The following is a 14,237-nucleotide window of genomic DNA, read 5'->3' as shown; positions in this document are numbered from 1 at the left end:
GGCCCCATGGCCAAATTTGAAAAAAGAATTCCTAAAACCTTATGATCGTGATCATCCGAGAATTGCAAGGAGTTTGGCCAAAATTCCAAGTTTGTCTCATTACCATCTACCCTTGGATGAGGCTTCAATTTTTGATCAAGGAAAGGGGAATTCCAAGTTAATGCTTGAATGGTTGAAAATATCAAGATGTCTTGAAAAAATAATCCTTTCATTTACAGGGCGTTTCCCGGATATTCCACTAGATTTAGAACCTTTGCGAATTCGGGCCTTTCAAGGTGATCCTGAAGCAAGGAAGGCGCTCTCGAACAATGAAGCTGCAGAAGCTAATGAGACCAAACTTAGAGCCAAGGATAGTGGTGCCAAGGAAAAACGCCGTATAAAAGTCCGGATGTTTGGCAATGACCTGATCATTCCGAATGGAGTGAAATACTTGAAAGATGTGCCAGCCTTTCTTGTGAAACTGGGGGAGAAAACCAAAGAGATACGCATTCAGGCCCTCAACATGCAAATCAGAAAACTCCAGGCCTGGAAAAAGAAACTTCTTATAAGTTTAGGGAGAAATGAAACTGATTATGACAAAGCTGAGGCTGGCGAACAGGGAATGTCGTCTTTTAGCCCATCTGTCACAAATCCATCTCCCACAGATTCAAATCCCACTGATTCATCTCCGACAAAGGAGATGAAATCATTTCCTAGTAGCGCCAAAGGCTTTGATGATCACGAAATGGCCACGTTATCAAGTGACGTTTCCCATACTGAACACGTGGTTGATCTTGAAGAGATCTTCACAAATTTGCCTGAAAGCACGCCAATTTATCGATCGTCACGTGCTGACTTTTCCCATCGGTCTTGGAGGAAAGTCGCTCGGCGAAATCGCCCGAATTTTACTTCTCTCCGCAAGACTGTGGAACCTAGAATGAGCCAGGTTGTTCCAGATTCAGATTTCCACATAGAATCCGATATGACTGAGGGGTATGAGATAAATTTGTTGGATGAAGACCCTGAAGTGGGAGAACAAACACACGAGCCACGGTAAGTTTATACTAAGAATTGAACAAATCTTTGTGGCTTCAGAGCATTCTTTCTTCCTAAGTAGTGTTGAGACTTTTGACGAGGCTGACCATGAACAAGGCGAGCGGACAAACAACTTCGAGTTTGATCCTGACGTGGATTTGTATCCAGAGAGAGTTATCTTTAACGACAAACCACACAAAATTATAGCATTACATGATTTGGATGCTCTCCCAATCAATTCTGACCCCTTGAGATGAGGTGGGCTTGCTGCTTCTTGAATATAATATTGTGAAGTCTTGATGGTTATATGTAGGTTTTGTTTTTCAAACAAACTATTTTTGGCAGTGTTCGATTCGTTGCTTTTGAGATAAACCCAAGATATTGAATGGTTTGCTTAAAGGACGCAAAGGTCTCTTTGCCTTTTAAAAAGAATGTTTGGAATTACAGGGGTGAGCCGTATATGCGTGCCCATTTCGTGGACCCTAGAATGAGTTTCCATTAATCAATTGCTCTCTAATGTGATCACGATCCTCTGTATACACTAGGGATCATAATTGTTGGGATCGATTGAACTGGAAACACGTGCTGTTTTTGTCGTCTCAAAGGCCTGAAGTTATTTTCATTTAGTCGATCTTGAAGCTGATTTGTGTCGTTATTAAAGCGAGCTTTTTAACTTTGATGATATGCAATTCATGTGCAAACATTTTTGCTGACATGTTACGAAGTTTTAAACAGGAATAGTCCCAAGCCAAGAAATTTATGGCTAATACTCGTAATTACGTCCAAACCTTTAATTGTAACCAACGTGTGTCAATGATATCTCACTAGGCCTTCATGTTTTTTTTTTAAAGTTTACTCGTCTAATTTGGGACCACTTGGCTGAACCTATTTGATTATTCCGAGGTCGAGTGGTCGTTGTTCATCATTAACTAAATATGAAAGTTATCTGACAAATAAGGATTATTTAGTGTACATATGGAATGTCAGTAGCAAATTTAATGACGGAGTTTCACGATTTTTTCAATAACAGTGGCAGATGCATCTTGATGGTTCGATGAAAAAAGGTGGAATGATATGGGAAAAAACGATTTGGCTGTGCGGCAGCATCAACTCACACTAAAATATTTTTTTCAGGCTAAACAATTTTTTCACGACTCGAAAAAAAAGATGAACGAGAACAATTGTAACACATAAACTACATAATTACCAAACATATCTAGTATTTGTAACTCGTGAAACAGTCATTATAAGCTTTTACATGGGAATTAGTCAGTCTCCAATTCATGGGCCTCTTTCTCGTACTGTGCCAAACGGCGGATTTACTCAACCAAAGGTCTTCATACAAAGGTTTGGCCAATCAATTCTGCAATGTTGCGTTGCTATGAATTCAACGTATTTTGATTTCACCTACCTGCTGCCATGATCTGACACTCAGACGTCCGGAAATAGTGTCCTCTCAGACACTTACGTTGATCAAGGTTACGGATTGTTTGTTGGCTTACTATTTGTCGCGGTTGGCGTTGGTTGTACTCTTATGCATCATTCAAAATCAAGTGGTCATTGGAAACAAAGATGGAGTGGCCAGACTTCGATTTCAACGTCTGGCTCTATTGCTCGCTTTTAGCCGGCATGATCCCAATCCTCATTCCTGCATTACAATTTGGATTTATATTCCGTCTGTGGGATCAATACAATAAGCCAGTCAATCGAATGCATTGCCAGAACTCATGCTGGGACACTGTTTTCAAAGGTAAACCAATTTAGGTGCCTTATAGTTAAGATTGGCGACCTAACCAGCTTGTTATTGTTTTTCTGTTAAGCCGGATATGAAACGGGGGTTGGGTCCTACAAGCATGTCTACTTCAATGCCACTTCCAATGCCCTGATGATGTGGTCCCTGACAGTCTTGTGCGTAATTGGCTTGTACGAAGGCATTCGGAAAGTATTTATGTCGTTGTATCACGGTAAGTCAGATCACATCATGAACTGGAAAAAGCTGAAAAAAAAACTGGAAAAAGTTTTTTGCCCTTTTTTCATGAACACTCTCATACTATGAATCAATGTTTGGTGCTAAACCAGTAAGGCATCATATACTTTTCAAAACAGGAATCAAGTTATTTTCAGTCATCTTAGAAGCAATTACTGCAGTTCAGGTCGAAGAATCTCTTGATGACGTATGTAATTTTCAGTCGGATGTCCCGCAGGGCTCCATATCAGACCCTTTTGGGAACCACTTAGGTCAGCAGCTTTGCAAAAGGTCGAACTGATCCAAAGATATTTCACTACAAACATAATGACAGAGCTCTCGTAGTGGAAGATATTAGAAAGGTTTGGACTTTAGAGCGTTCAGAGAGGATACGAAAGGTATCTAATACTGAGAGTTTTTTAAATCATTGATTGCCTTTGTTCTAACTAAGCTAGATTTAAGGTTCAATTATTGCGACCTAGAGCCTTAACGTACGTTTTGAGTTTGAGAGCACCTTCAAGCCTTCGAGAATAAAAGGCTAGTTAAAACAACCTCATTTCTTTTCTCGGGCTCCTTCATTGTTCAATTTGCTCCCCTCAAATATTTTCCCTCGTATGGAATGTACAGGTGCTGATCCCGTATAAAACTTCAAGTCAGACTTGGGCAAGTGTTTAACCAAAATTCCAGATCATTCTTATTCTCTAAGGCAAATTAGATCCGCCAACTAGCCTAAATCGTTGATGGATCAGATATTGGAATTCTAAATGAGAATCATATCTTGAAGTGCTGGGGATTATATTCCCAAGAGCGGTAACGAAGTCCCAAAATATGATCTAGCATTGTAGAAATTTATTAAGTATTGTTTACTTTCCAAACAATGCTTGCCCATAAGTTCTTGGATTTTACCTCTCTGTACTATAATTTGGTCCAGTTTTCAGAAATACCCCTGGATTTTTCCCGAAAACATGTTTTCATTGTTTAAAGTTCTAACGTAAATCGTCTCGTTAGGCACTGCTCGTCCTCGAATGGTGATTTTGTTTCTCTCTGTGGTATTTCCCCATTATTACGCTTGGTGGGCGTATTTTAACTATTACAACGACGACTATTTCGACCAATTTTGGCATCAGTTGTTCTTCACTGTGACGGAGATGGCTTCAACTTTGACTGTGTTGAGTTTGATTGACAAATCTAGTGTCGTGACTCCCCGAAAGACCTTGGTTATCATCAGGTACGTGTTTGTGTATTTTTAGCAAGTTTTGATGTGGTTTTAACAAAGTTATAAGGTGGTCTCATGGGATAAGGTTTGCGTCATCTCCCATGATTTACATACTGTGTGTCTGGATAATCGATCTGTTTGAGAACAGATGGCTCGCAAAGTTTTAATTTTTGGGAAATTATCCAATCCTTTCAACCAATTTATCCTTAAACCTCACAAAGTTTTGAAGAGAAGGCCCATTTCCACGTTGAAAATTAATTTTAGTCCCAAGGGCTATGATTATAACAATCAAAAGTTGTTATGTTCATTCATTCTCCAATCCTCAAATAAATTGAGAAAGAAACAACATCGCTACAGTGTGGCAGAGCGAAACCCGGAATACCCGGCCCAAAATAAATCTTCTTCAAGATTCTAAGTGATTACTCGGTGTATTAATTCCAATAGAATGCATAGTTGTAAATATGTACATCAATCATAAACAATTCCAAAGTGGTGGCTATTCGCAACCAACCTGTCCTCGATCCTTACTTAGCCTGAATAGCAAATGCGTCTCTTTGATACAGCCCTCGGCCTTGCTGACCTACTACTTCTGTTCGACTGTTAGGTTGAGGAATACCACATTAGGGGTGAGAAGTCTTGATGATACACTACGGATGCAGTGTGGGGATGAAAGGCGCCACGTTGATGCGGGCCGGTAGTTGGCTAAGTTCTTTTGGGAACTGTATCCATGTATGCATCATTTTCAAGTACGTACTCATGGGCCTCACCTGGAGGCCAATGAAAATCAGTAGGAGGGTAGGATCGTGGACGTGGACTTGATATCCGACACCAGGTCCTTACCATGTAGGCTCCCTCTTTTTGAGGTTTTCAACAATATAGACAACAGTCTTGGACCACCTAACAATATTTATTATGTTCTTAATTGGGCGTCAATCATATCACGCATCCTTTGCCTTTTAGCATCTATCTCCGAAGCCCAACATAACAGTTTTATTATGAACAGAGCCACACCTAACAAAGAGCAAAAATCTTCCAATTCAAATGGAGCATAGTTTGAGCTCCCAAAGTCGTTTCTGTGTTTCGCTTAGCCACATTGTAGAACTTCATAACAAAAATGTCTTCTTCTAGTATCAAATCAGTTCTTGTTTTGATGTGGTTGATATTTCAGTATCGCTGTGCTGCATATTGTGGCCAGTGGATGGGACCAATTTGTGGAGAACGTGCTTCGTCAAGAAGGGATGCTTCATCAAATCCTCCGAGACCTCGGCTTCATGATACCTGATCTGCTGCACATGTGGATTCCGTGGTTAGAATTACGAGATATGGCTCAAAGGAGAAGAGTGCCACCCTCACATTTAATCAAAACCGAGGACTTTATTGGTGCCACTGTTTTCGTGGCTTTGGCTTGGATGATTTGCTTGCTTATAAAATAAGTTATTCTTCTTGTACTACATCTGATGATAATGCTTCATTTAGAGACTTGGTTTGGGGTAAATGTAATTAAAAAGTATAGTTGAAAATGTGGTTACAAAAATTCGAGATCTCTGAATTCAGCCCACAAGAATGAATTGTTTCATCAGGGTGTTGACTCAGGTAGATCTACAGTAAATACCAAGTAACTGTCTCTGAAATTATTCAAGAATAAACGGCTGTGATCAAAGGTTTTTAACATTTGTTGGGTATATTTTGTGCTGCTTTTGTTACGATTCATTCTTTCACAGAAATTTGATGCAAATTCCCACTAATCTAGAGGGTTATTTTTGAAAGTACTTTTTAAAAGTTCACTAAGTGACGATAGTGTTACAGTAAAAATCGTATATAAGAGCATCGGATATAAGACCAGGATTATGAATCCCCGAATCAAATTATAAAGTAAAGTATAGTAAATTAGCATCGGATAAAAGAGCACAACATTTTGGTCCACATCGGATATAGGAGCACAATTGAAGGCGGCAATTTTTTTTTATTATTTCCCGCGCTCCACAATGAAGTTTTCGATGGAAACTGGTTAAGCCATTTTAAAAAAGCAAGTTTTAAGCCGCTTTCTCATAAAAACAGGCATACATAATGGATTCTACCAAGAGGTCAACTTTTTCCATCAAGGATAGGCAAAAGCACCTTGCCGATTTTGACAAGCTGTCTAAGATAAGCCTGACCGAAGCTGCCACAAAGTTAGGAGTCAAACGTGCTTCCTTTATATTGGAAAATTCTTGGTTTTATCTTTCAAACTTCATAGCCAGTATGTAATTCTGTGACAAATTAACGACGTATTTGGTGCGTAAACATACAGCCAACACACTGCCCTCCTTGCATTTTGTTTCATTTTTCTCGATTTCTATGGTTGCATTTTGTTTGGACCGTAAAACTCCATCAAATTATAGCATAAACATATGTTCTCTGTCATCAGTTTTGTCTTTGGAGCCGCGGAACTGGAGCATCGGATATAGGGCAGAAATTCACGGCCCCAAAGCTGATCTTAAATACGATTTTTAGTGTACTTTGCGATGTAGTTATTATTCACCCTTGCTTCTATTGAGCAACCATTGCAAATGTCGTCGGAGAAGGTTAAAAATAATTTGGTTTGTAACGAACGGAAATGTTGATCCGACAATAATCACCTGCCAAGATACGCAAATCGTTAAGGGTTGTTAGGCAAAGCGGGAAAAGTACCTAAGAATAACCCATTCATTTCCAGTTAGTTTTGAAGAGGCCCATTTGCAGCCAGGCCCACTAGAATTGAGACTAGACCCCCACTCCCCCGCTAGTTTGTTATACATTTTAAAAAGGGCATTTATTCCACCTTGTTAATTGTTCTCTCTTGATGCAATGTTTGAATAAGACAAATATTTTTGGACGTGTAACGTATTTGGTATGATTGAACTCACTCAATGGGGTACCCCACGTGGTTTCGTGAACGCAAATTTTGAAATGCGGGAGTGCTAAATTTTACCCAATCGCATTTCAAAATGTGCGTTCACGAAACTATCTGATACTCGCAGTACAAAACTGGGTACAAATCGCATCTCAAAATATGCGCCCACGAAACCATACGGGGGTACCCCATTGCAAGCTTCACTTTACATGGGCCCTTCCACAAAGGCTCGTGCTAATCAAAACGAAAGCACTTTGTGAGAACTGTATTTTGCGCTATCCCCATTAGTGGAAGGTACTTTTAACTCCATTGACCATAATATTCCCCGAGGCACATTTTCGCGTTGTCTCTGAGAGCTACCTTGTTTCCCTAAAATGAACCAAACCATTATCTTTCATTTTTTTGGTCACGTTTCAAAATTCTGTAAGTTTAAACCAATTGATACGGATTTTCAGATGTCAGAGAGCTCTGAGATAGAGCGCTACTAATATGTCATTGTTTTATGTTCCATGTTCGATTTACAAAAATGCACGGAAGAAATGAGAGGAATCCATCCACTTGTATGTAGACCGTAGAGCCTGGCACGTGTATTATGTAATCTACGCTTCATCTGAAAGCTTATTGGGTTTTACACGAGTCCTTAACGTTCTTCTTGATCTCCTTCTTAGCTTGCCGTTTTTCTAACTTTTTTTCAATTTTCACTTGAGTTCTTTCCTTTTCCGCTTGATCAGAGGCCACTTTTTCTCTGAATTCCACAAACTCTTCTTCGCTCATATTGTAATCCCGTTTCACAGCCTAAAAAAGGAACATAATTTTAGGGTGGGATGTGGCCACCTTGATGAATAACTTATGAAGTAAAATTCTGAAAATATCACGCCCATTAAAAGTGTCAAATGGGTTCCCAAGAGATGACAAGAACTATCAATAGAATGAATGGCTTCAATTTTCTTGATTTTATGAAGCTAATCTTTGAATATTTGTATATTCGGGGTCCCAGTGGTGCTATTTTGTAATGTTCATTTGTTCAATTGACGTCGCTTTGAAAAAAAACATGATAGACTCACTACATTTAGAAACCGCAACTTTTGTAGCGTAAATATGGTTAATGATCAAAACCCATGATTGAATCCAAAACAGCTTTTCGGCCCATTTCTAATCGTCCAGGAGAAGGTCATTCAAGAACAATGAAGGCCCACCTGAAGTTATTTAGAAGATGATTTCATTCGAGACCTTTTTTCGACCTTGGAGCCCTTATATAGAGAATGCAAAACTAAAGTTGTGCTTGTGAAAGGAGCACATTTTCTCATGTCACAATATCCCATTCTTTTCTTACTCTTAGGTTATGCTAAATGACGAGATCAAATTAAGATCTAGGGGCTGTGACATTACAGTTTACAGTACATGCTCCGAAGTATTCGGGCATACTAAACTTGCTAAAAATACGTTCCATTTGACAAATTTGCTTGACAATGAAGAAAAATATCTAACATAAAAGGAATTGAGCGAATTGCCATCTATTTTTATCCTTGCATGCAAATCAAGAGTCATACGAAATCAAAATCAAAAGTATAACAACTTTCTTTAGAATAAATGTCCAATAAATGCGATATAATATGGATTTACAGATAAAACAAAGCAAAGATAATATAATAGCGTGATCTTGACATGCTTTTTGTCATATAATAGTAGGATCATCATAATTCCTTCTGTTTCTTGATCTAAGCAATCAATCCTTGCTAATGAAGTGACAAACACCTCAGTCAGACCAGGATTAAGCTTTCATCTTTGGGGAAGTTCATGCTCCATTGTCCAATTTGCTTTATTCCCTACGTATTCTGAAGAAAAACGTTGGCGTTGATCTTGTTGCAGGTTTTGTCCGACTTGGATAAGTTTTTGACCAAAATTTCAGATCAGCCCTATATTCAAGGCATAGTCATATCTGCCCACTCAAATCGTTGGCAGGTTACATATAATATGAATGTTTAGTTAATAAAAAATCATAAATTCTCCATCTTAAACTGCTGAGGATTACATTCTCAGTTGCGGTAAGGATGTCACTGCCCTTGCCATGCCCAGGCTGATGAAATTTGTGTGCTTACCTCGATGGCAGTTTTGTCTAACTTCTCTGTGGGTGACTTCTTTTCAATCCCATACTTTTGTCGAATCCCATCCCGGAACTTTTCCCTTTGATACTCTTGCTTTTCCCGTTTCTTTCTCCGCTCTTCCTCATAGAGCTTCTGGGCATCTTCCCTAAAAGGATTATGAACTTGAAATGAAGCAGAAACTTGCAATACAACTTGTTTCAATCAGAAGCACTTCACTTTTTCTTCTCTTCGTTCTTGGCTTTGGCACTGGCCTCGGCAGTCATCTCTTTGTCCGATTCATTCCCGCCAAAAAGGTCGTTCTTCAAATCATTGACCTCGTGGCGAATGATGCCTTGAATCAGAGGATTGGATTGAAATTGTCTATGAACAATACCAAAATGTTTCGAAAAGGTAAGAAGAATGGGTGGGTGGCTTACCTGAGAGGAAAGTCAATTTGCCCGCCATGCCAGACACGACGCAAATAACAATCAATAATACTGCTTCAAAGCGGAGCACACTCAGTGATTTTCAATTGCCAGACCGGCTTCCATTACGTGTTCCTCGGTCCAGATGTCTTGAAGAATAGCACGGAGATAAGCCATTAGAGATTTGACTAGTAATGATCAACTCTTGGTTTTGATATGGTTCATGATGGCATTCTCATGAGACCTCGTGGCACCATCTATCCCGGCTTCTTCCTCCTCCTTCCCCGTCTCATTTGTCTACCACCTCTCCTCAACAACCTTCGCACATAATGCTCGTGCTTCATAGAATCATGCCGAGTAAGGCCGGATAAGGCCAAGAAGAAGGCCGGCCAAGCGCGAGCGTCACACGAGAAAACCGAAGTCCGTGCAATCTGTGACTGAAACTTCGACTCTCGAGTCCAGTCAGAGACAGAGAGACCCACCCACCCCTTGGCCGCCATGAACATACTCGTACTCGTAAGTACGACAGTGGAATCAACGTAATAATGGATTGAGTCCCTTGAGGCGTCTTCATGAGCTCGAGGGAACAAAAAAAGAAAAGACACGACAAAATACCCTTGGCCGCTCGTTCTCATCGTGAACATATATAACACGAGTGCAAGTTAGGATGAATCTTTGAACCCGGACGTCCAAATCCTAATGGAGAACCCATAGTAACAAGAAGAAGAAAGTATCCCTTGGTTTCCCGACGAAGCTAACAAGGGTATTTTTAACTCTTGAACTACGTTGGTAACCTCACGTACCTGACTTTAAACAGATTGGTAACAGGAACTCACCTCGTTGATCCTGGGTTGTGTGACTTGTGTATCTCCTTTTTGTCGTGCTTCTAATCCGCTTGTCTCAGCTGAGTTCTTGTTGTGGAACTTGGTCGTCACCTGAATGGCAGAGGTACTAGGCTAGGTACTAGGCTAGGTACCCGCACGGATCCTCTTGCTGCTTCTTCAAATCACTTACCATATAACACAAAAACATACTCAAATGACATATATACACATGTAGCGTTGAAGGCAGATGTTTCGTCCTTGTCCTGGGTATCTATCTGGCTGGCTGGCTGGTAATGTAGGCCCACTCACTCACTGTATAGGTTCAAGGTGTTTTAGGTCTTCCAACAGCCTCTCGCGCCTATTTTCTTGGCTTCCTTATCTGTTGAGGCTGAAGCGAGTCAAGTGAACAAGTGATACGCTTGCCTAGCAATCGATCGACTACCAACTAAATATACTACCTTCCTCCTGCTGTATAGCTCAATAGGTGAACGAACAGTTGCTCGCCTAAATGCTTAAGCCGAGGTGTAGACAAAACTATCTTAAATGTGATCGAAAGGCCTGAGAACTCATTATCAATTGCACATGCGGTATTTTCCATTTGACACTCGTTGGTCCCCCGAGAGAGAGACAGAGAGAGAGAGAGAAACGGGAAACGGACCAAGCGGTCGATTTTAAAACATGTTGTACCCACACACATGCTTTGATAAGAGAAAGACACTCGCACACATTACAGCGAATTAGTCCATTTCATTGAAATGGAGTGCTTTGGGGAATGTGACGTACAGCAGCAATTAAGGTAACTCGAAATGGCATTCAGCAGAGATGATGATGATGATGATGGCATTTAAACAACTCTCGACTGCACAATGATCTACGTACTTCACACAAGTTAACAAATTTACACAACTAACCGGCCCGGCATTTTCAAAAGTTACATACCCTTTGATGTGGCTCGTGATCTCACGTACTCCAAACGCGGTTACTAAAACACATCCAAATTTGACAGATGATCGACGATTGATCTTTCAGCAAAATAGTTATTTAATTCAAATTCGTTTCGTGCATTAAAAACAATTTTGATTAGGAGTCCCGATTGCTTGTTCCAGAAATTTTGATAAGTGTGCATATTCCAACTGAAAGGCTCAGATCAAAAGGAGGGTTGATATAAAAGGATGATAGTCCAATCGTGCTCCTAGCAAGGAACCCAAGACGAGAAAAGCAATCAAAGTTTGTCGACAAGCACCGAGGTCTGTAGAAGCAGTGTTGGATTCATCTTCGCCCACTTCAGTTGTAACCTCGTTGGAGTCTGGATTTGAATCTCCGCCTTGATCTTTGGTCTGTGAAGTGTCTCCTCCATTAGGTTGATCAATTGGACGGCAATTCTTCCGATTGATATTAAAGTATAACCTTTGAAACGGTGGAAAGGTCCAAAATATTTAGTTTATAAATATTGTTTGACCCCACCATTTCCCCTTTAGTTACCGGCATTTACAAATCAAGTCGAATCCAGGATAGTTTTCATATACATGAGCTTTGGGCACACACTCGACGTAATCTTGGCCTTGCACATTTCCAGACTTGCAATTTTGTGCGCAATCCTTGATAGCTGTATGTAGAAAACGAGGCAACAGAAGCAAGGCCTGCATTGAAATTATGAAAGCACATTCTTGGAAGCGCTCTGACTCACTTGAAAATTCATGGACCCCCTTGGAGAAACCAGAATCACTCCCTGGTTCGGGAACGGACGTGGATGGGCTCGATGATCCCCCTTGGACATGAATCATAAGGATCAATGACTCATACATCTGGACCACCGTTCCAAAAAGGAATATTTTCTCAAAACTCTTCTGTCAAGAAGGTACCAAACGCTTTAGAAGGTTGATCAAATCAAAGTTTAAGCACCAGTAGTTACCATCTCTAAGCGGACCGTTTGTGAGAAACTGAGTGTTTTGTTACCAAAAATTCGACAAGATCTTTTTAAGTGACTCCTCCATGTCGCACAAGGTATCAAGTTACAAACAAGACGAAGGGGTTTCTGATCGCAGTGATGCATATATTTCGTTTCTTTGAGCCACTAACGACTCATCCAAAAAGACGACGAGAAAGTGACAAGCTTCTAATTCGAAATCGAACCCCCAGTTGCTTTTTGAAGTCCAGGGAGCAATGCTTTGTGTGGTGCCTGTTGACAAATTTTGACCGTTCTTGAAGAGGGTGGGGGCGGTTCCACTAATTAACGCTTACAGAGGCAGATCGCTCACTTCTTGGAGTCTGCAGCGGCAGCCTCCGACTGCCGTCGGTGTTCCAGCCACGGCGAGATTTTGTCCCTGTAATTAATATTAGAGATAGGCCATTGTACCTACAGTAATGCCTTCGGGGGCGAGGATCCACTCGAACACTTACGTCCACAAATGACCGGTCATCCCCAAAGTCAAGACACCGACCACGGTCAACTGGACTCCCAGACGAGTGTGAATAAGATACATGGAAATGGGCATATTCTTCTCACGGTGGCGGAAACCACGGATCATGTAGGCCAATACACCGATGCCGCCCAAACTGCCAATAACCTGAAAAATGAATGGCAAATTAATGATGAACTCACTCATTGTTTCACGGGGACGAGACATTGAGGCAAAACAATCCATTTTAAGTCTCATTCAAGATCTGTGCGTAAATAACCAAACATTTGTTAAGAAAAGTAAATATTAGCTAGTAGGGCAGTAGTGACGAAATTACAAGTAAGGAAATTACAGTAATTCGTTCCTTTTTTCGAAAAAGGAACTATAATCGCATTACATTTTAAAATGGTGTATTTGTAAAGACCCAAAAAAAATCGTTTCTCATTCATTGCTCATTCCTGTTTTCATGCTCCAGAGTGGCATCTAATTTTACGTTTTTCTTTTGACAACTGAGAAAATTTGAAGCTGTGAGGCAATCTTCAAAGAGATTTCCATGTTTCTGATATTTTCATCTATTCTAAAGAAAGAAGATCAGGGTGAAAAATTGTGTTTGCTTATAACAAGAATAGATATGTTTATGGTTTCAAATTTTTGTTATATTTATCTTGCTTTGTTGTTTATATCTCCTTATAAAATTCCGTTGGACTAAAAGACCTGACTCAGAGCAAAATTTTCCATTGATTTGAGTATGTTGCACCAAATTTCCCAACTCTCCCCATACTCATCACCATGGTCATCTACATTTTATTAAAAATAATTTGAGCGAGTAAAACCGTAAAAAATTGCGATTGACGGTTGGATAACGAATTATTCTTCTTGACCAAAGTCATTGTAACTGTAAATCGTTCCTTTTATTGAGCAACGACTGACGCCCTGCTGTCTAGTCGATATTAAAAAAGAATCGTATGGATCGTATGATAGTTGGCTCTTTTTCGCTCTGTAAAGATTAAAACACCTTTGATTCTCTTTCAACGAGTGCTAGATGTTTCTGGCAACCACTGTTATCAAAAATATTTTGGAATCTTACACGAACTTATCTCACTCGTAATCATTATTCACGCAAGTCAAATTTCTTTGTTCGTCCATGGAGAGATGCCATGAAAAATAGACGCTAATTGCACGATAACCCAATTGCTCTCTGAGAAAAGAAAAATCGATTTAGATATTCTGAAAACGGAACTTATTGAAAAATAAAGCACTCTTGCATCTCCCTAAACCGTTTGATATTTTATCAATCGTGGCGATCATGCGAGTCCACGTTCTATCACCCGTTACCCTCAAACTACTAAACTTGAACAACTAAAAACTTGAACCACAAAGAAAAACCGAGTTGACTAGAATTGTTCTAGCTAAAGTCAAAAATTTGCCATGTTCCTC

General features: G+C 40.1%; 4 protein-coding genes across 9 annotated transcripts in view; 2 read left to right on the top strand and 2 right to left on the bottom strand.

Annotated features, from left to right (window-relative positions):
- The first annotated feature begins 170 nt into the window (after positions 1 to 170).
- On the top strand, positions 171 to 1,312 carry LOC131880464 (uncharacterized). Of its 2 annotated transcripts, none has more exons than XM_059227128.1 (2): positions 171 to 1,032; positions 1,075 to 1,312. In XM_059227128.1, the coding sequence occupies exons 1-2, from the start codon at positions 389 to 391 to the stop codon at positions 1,094 to 1,096; spliced, it is 666 nt and encodes a 221-aa protein (XP_059083111.1). In that variant the 5' UTR covers positions 171 to 388; the 3' UTR covers positions 1,097 to 1,312. The 2 variants fall into 2 exon arrangements, with proteins under 2 accessions (XP_059083111.1, XP_059083103.1); XM_059227120.1 differs by having other exon boundaries at positions 172 to 1,032; positions 1,097 to 1,312.
- Positions 1,313 to 2,403: 1,091 nt separating this feature from the next.
- On the top strand, positions 2,404 to 5,860 carry LOC131880478 (uncharacterized). The gene is made up of 4 exons (XM_059227139.1): positions 2,404 to 2,764; positions 2,835 to 2,978; positions 3,989 to 4,208; positions 5,365 to 5,860. The coding sequence occupies exons 1-4, from the start codon at positions 2,587 to 2,589 to the stop codon at positions 5,627 to 5,629; spliced, it is 807 nt and encodes a 268-aa protein (XP_059083122.1). The 5' UTR covers positions 2,404 to 2,586; the 3' UTR covers positions 5,630 to 5,860.
- A 1,650-nt stretch (positions 5,861 to 7,510) lies between these two features.
- On the bottom strand, positions 7,511 to 10,783 carry LOC131890008 (uncharacterized). 2 transcript variants are annotated; one of them, XM_059239264.1, is made up of 5 exons: positions 10,414 to 10,783; positions 9,590 to 9,726; positions 9,390 to 9,504; positions 9,168 to 9,318; positions 7,511 to 7,863 (listed from the first exon to the last, which is right to left on the bottom strand). In XM_059239264.1, the coding sequence occupies exons 2-5, from the start codon at positions 9,615 to 9,617 to the stop codon at positions 7,687 to 7,689; spliced, it is 471 nt and encodes a 156-aa protein (XP_059095247.1). In that variant the 5' UTR covers positions 9,618 to 9,726; positions 10,414 to 10,783; the 3' UTR covers positions 7,511 to 7,686. The 2 variants fall into 2 exon arrangements, with proteins under 2 accessions (XP_059095247.1, XP_059095255.1); XM_059239272.1 differs by having other exon boundaries at positions 10,381 to 10,760.
- A 1,650-nt stretch (positions 10,784 to 12,433) lies between these two features.
- The window catches only part of LOC131890019 (uncharacterized), a 4,461-nt gene continuing 2,657 nt past the window's right edge, over positions 12,434 to 14,237 (bottom strand). For all 4 annotated transcript variants that reach the window (XM_059239308.1, XM_059239294.1, XM_059239302.1 and 1 more), the window contains 2 exons: positions 12,802 to 12,968; positions 12,434 to 12,725 (listed from right to left, as the gene is read on the bottom strand). In XM_059239308.1, the coding sequence (XP_059095291.1) occupies positions 12,656 to 12,725; positions 12,802 to 12,968 (237 nt within the window). In that variant the 3' untranslated portion in view covers positions 12,434 to 12,655. The remainder of the gene's footprint in view (positions 12,726 to 12,801; positions 12,969 to 14,237) is intronic.

Source organism: Tigriopus californicus, chromosome 1, assembly GCF_007210705.1.
Source record: "Tigriopus californicus strain San Diego chromosome 1, Tcal_SD_v2.1, whole genome shotgun sequence".
Lineage (NCBI taxonomy): Eukaryota > Metazoa > Arthropoda > Copepoda > Harpacticoida > Harpacticidae > Tigriopus > Tigriopus californicus.
The sequence above is the reverse complement of the archived record's forward strand: the minus strand, read 5'-3'. Positions and strand labels throughout refer to the sequence as shown.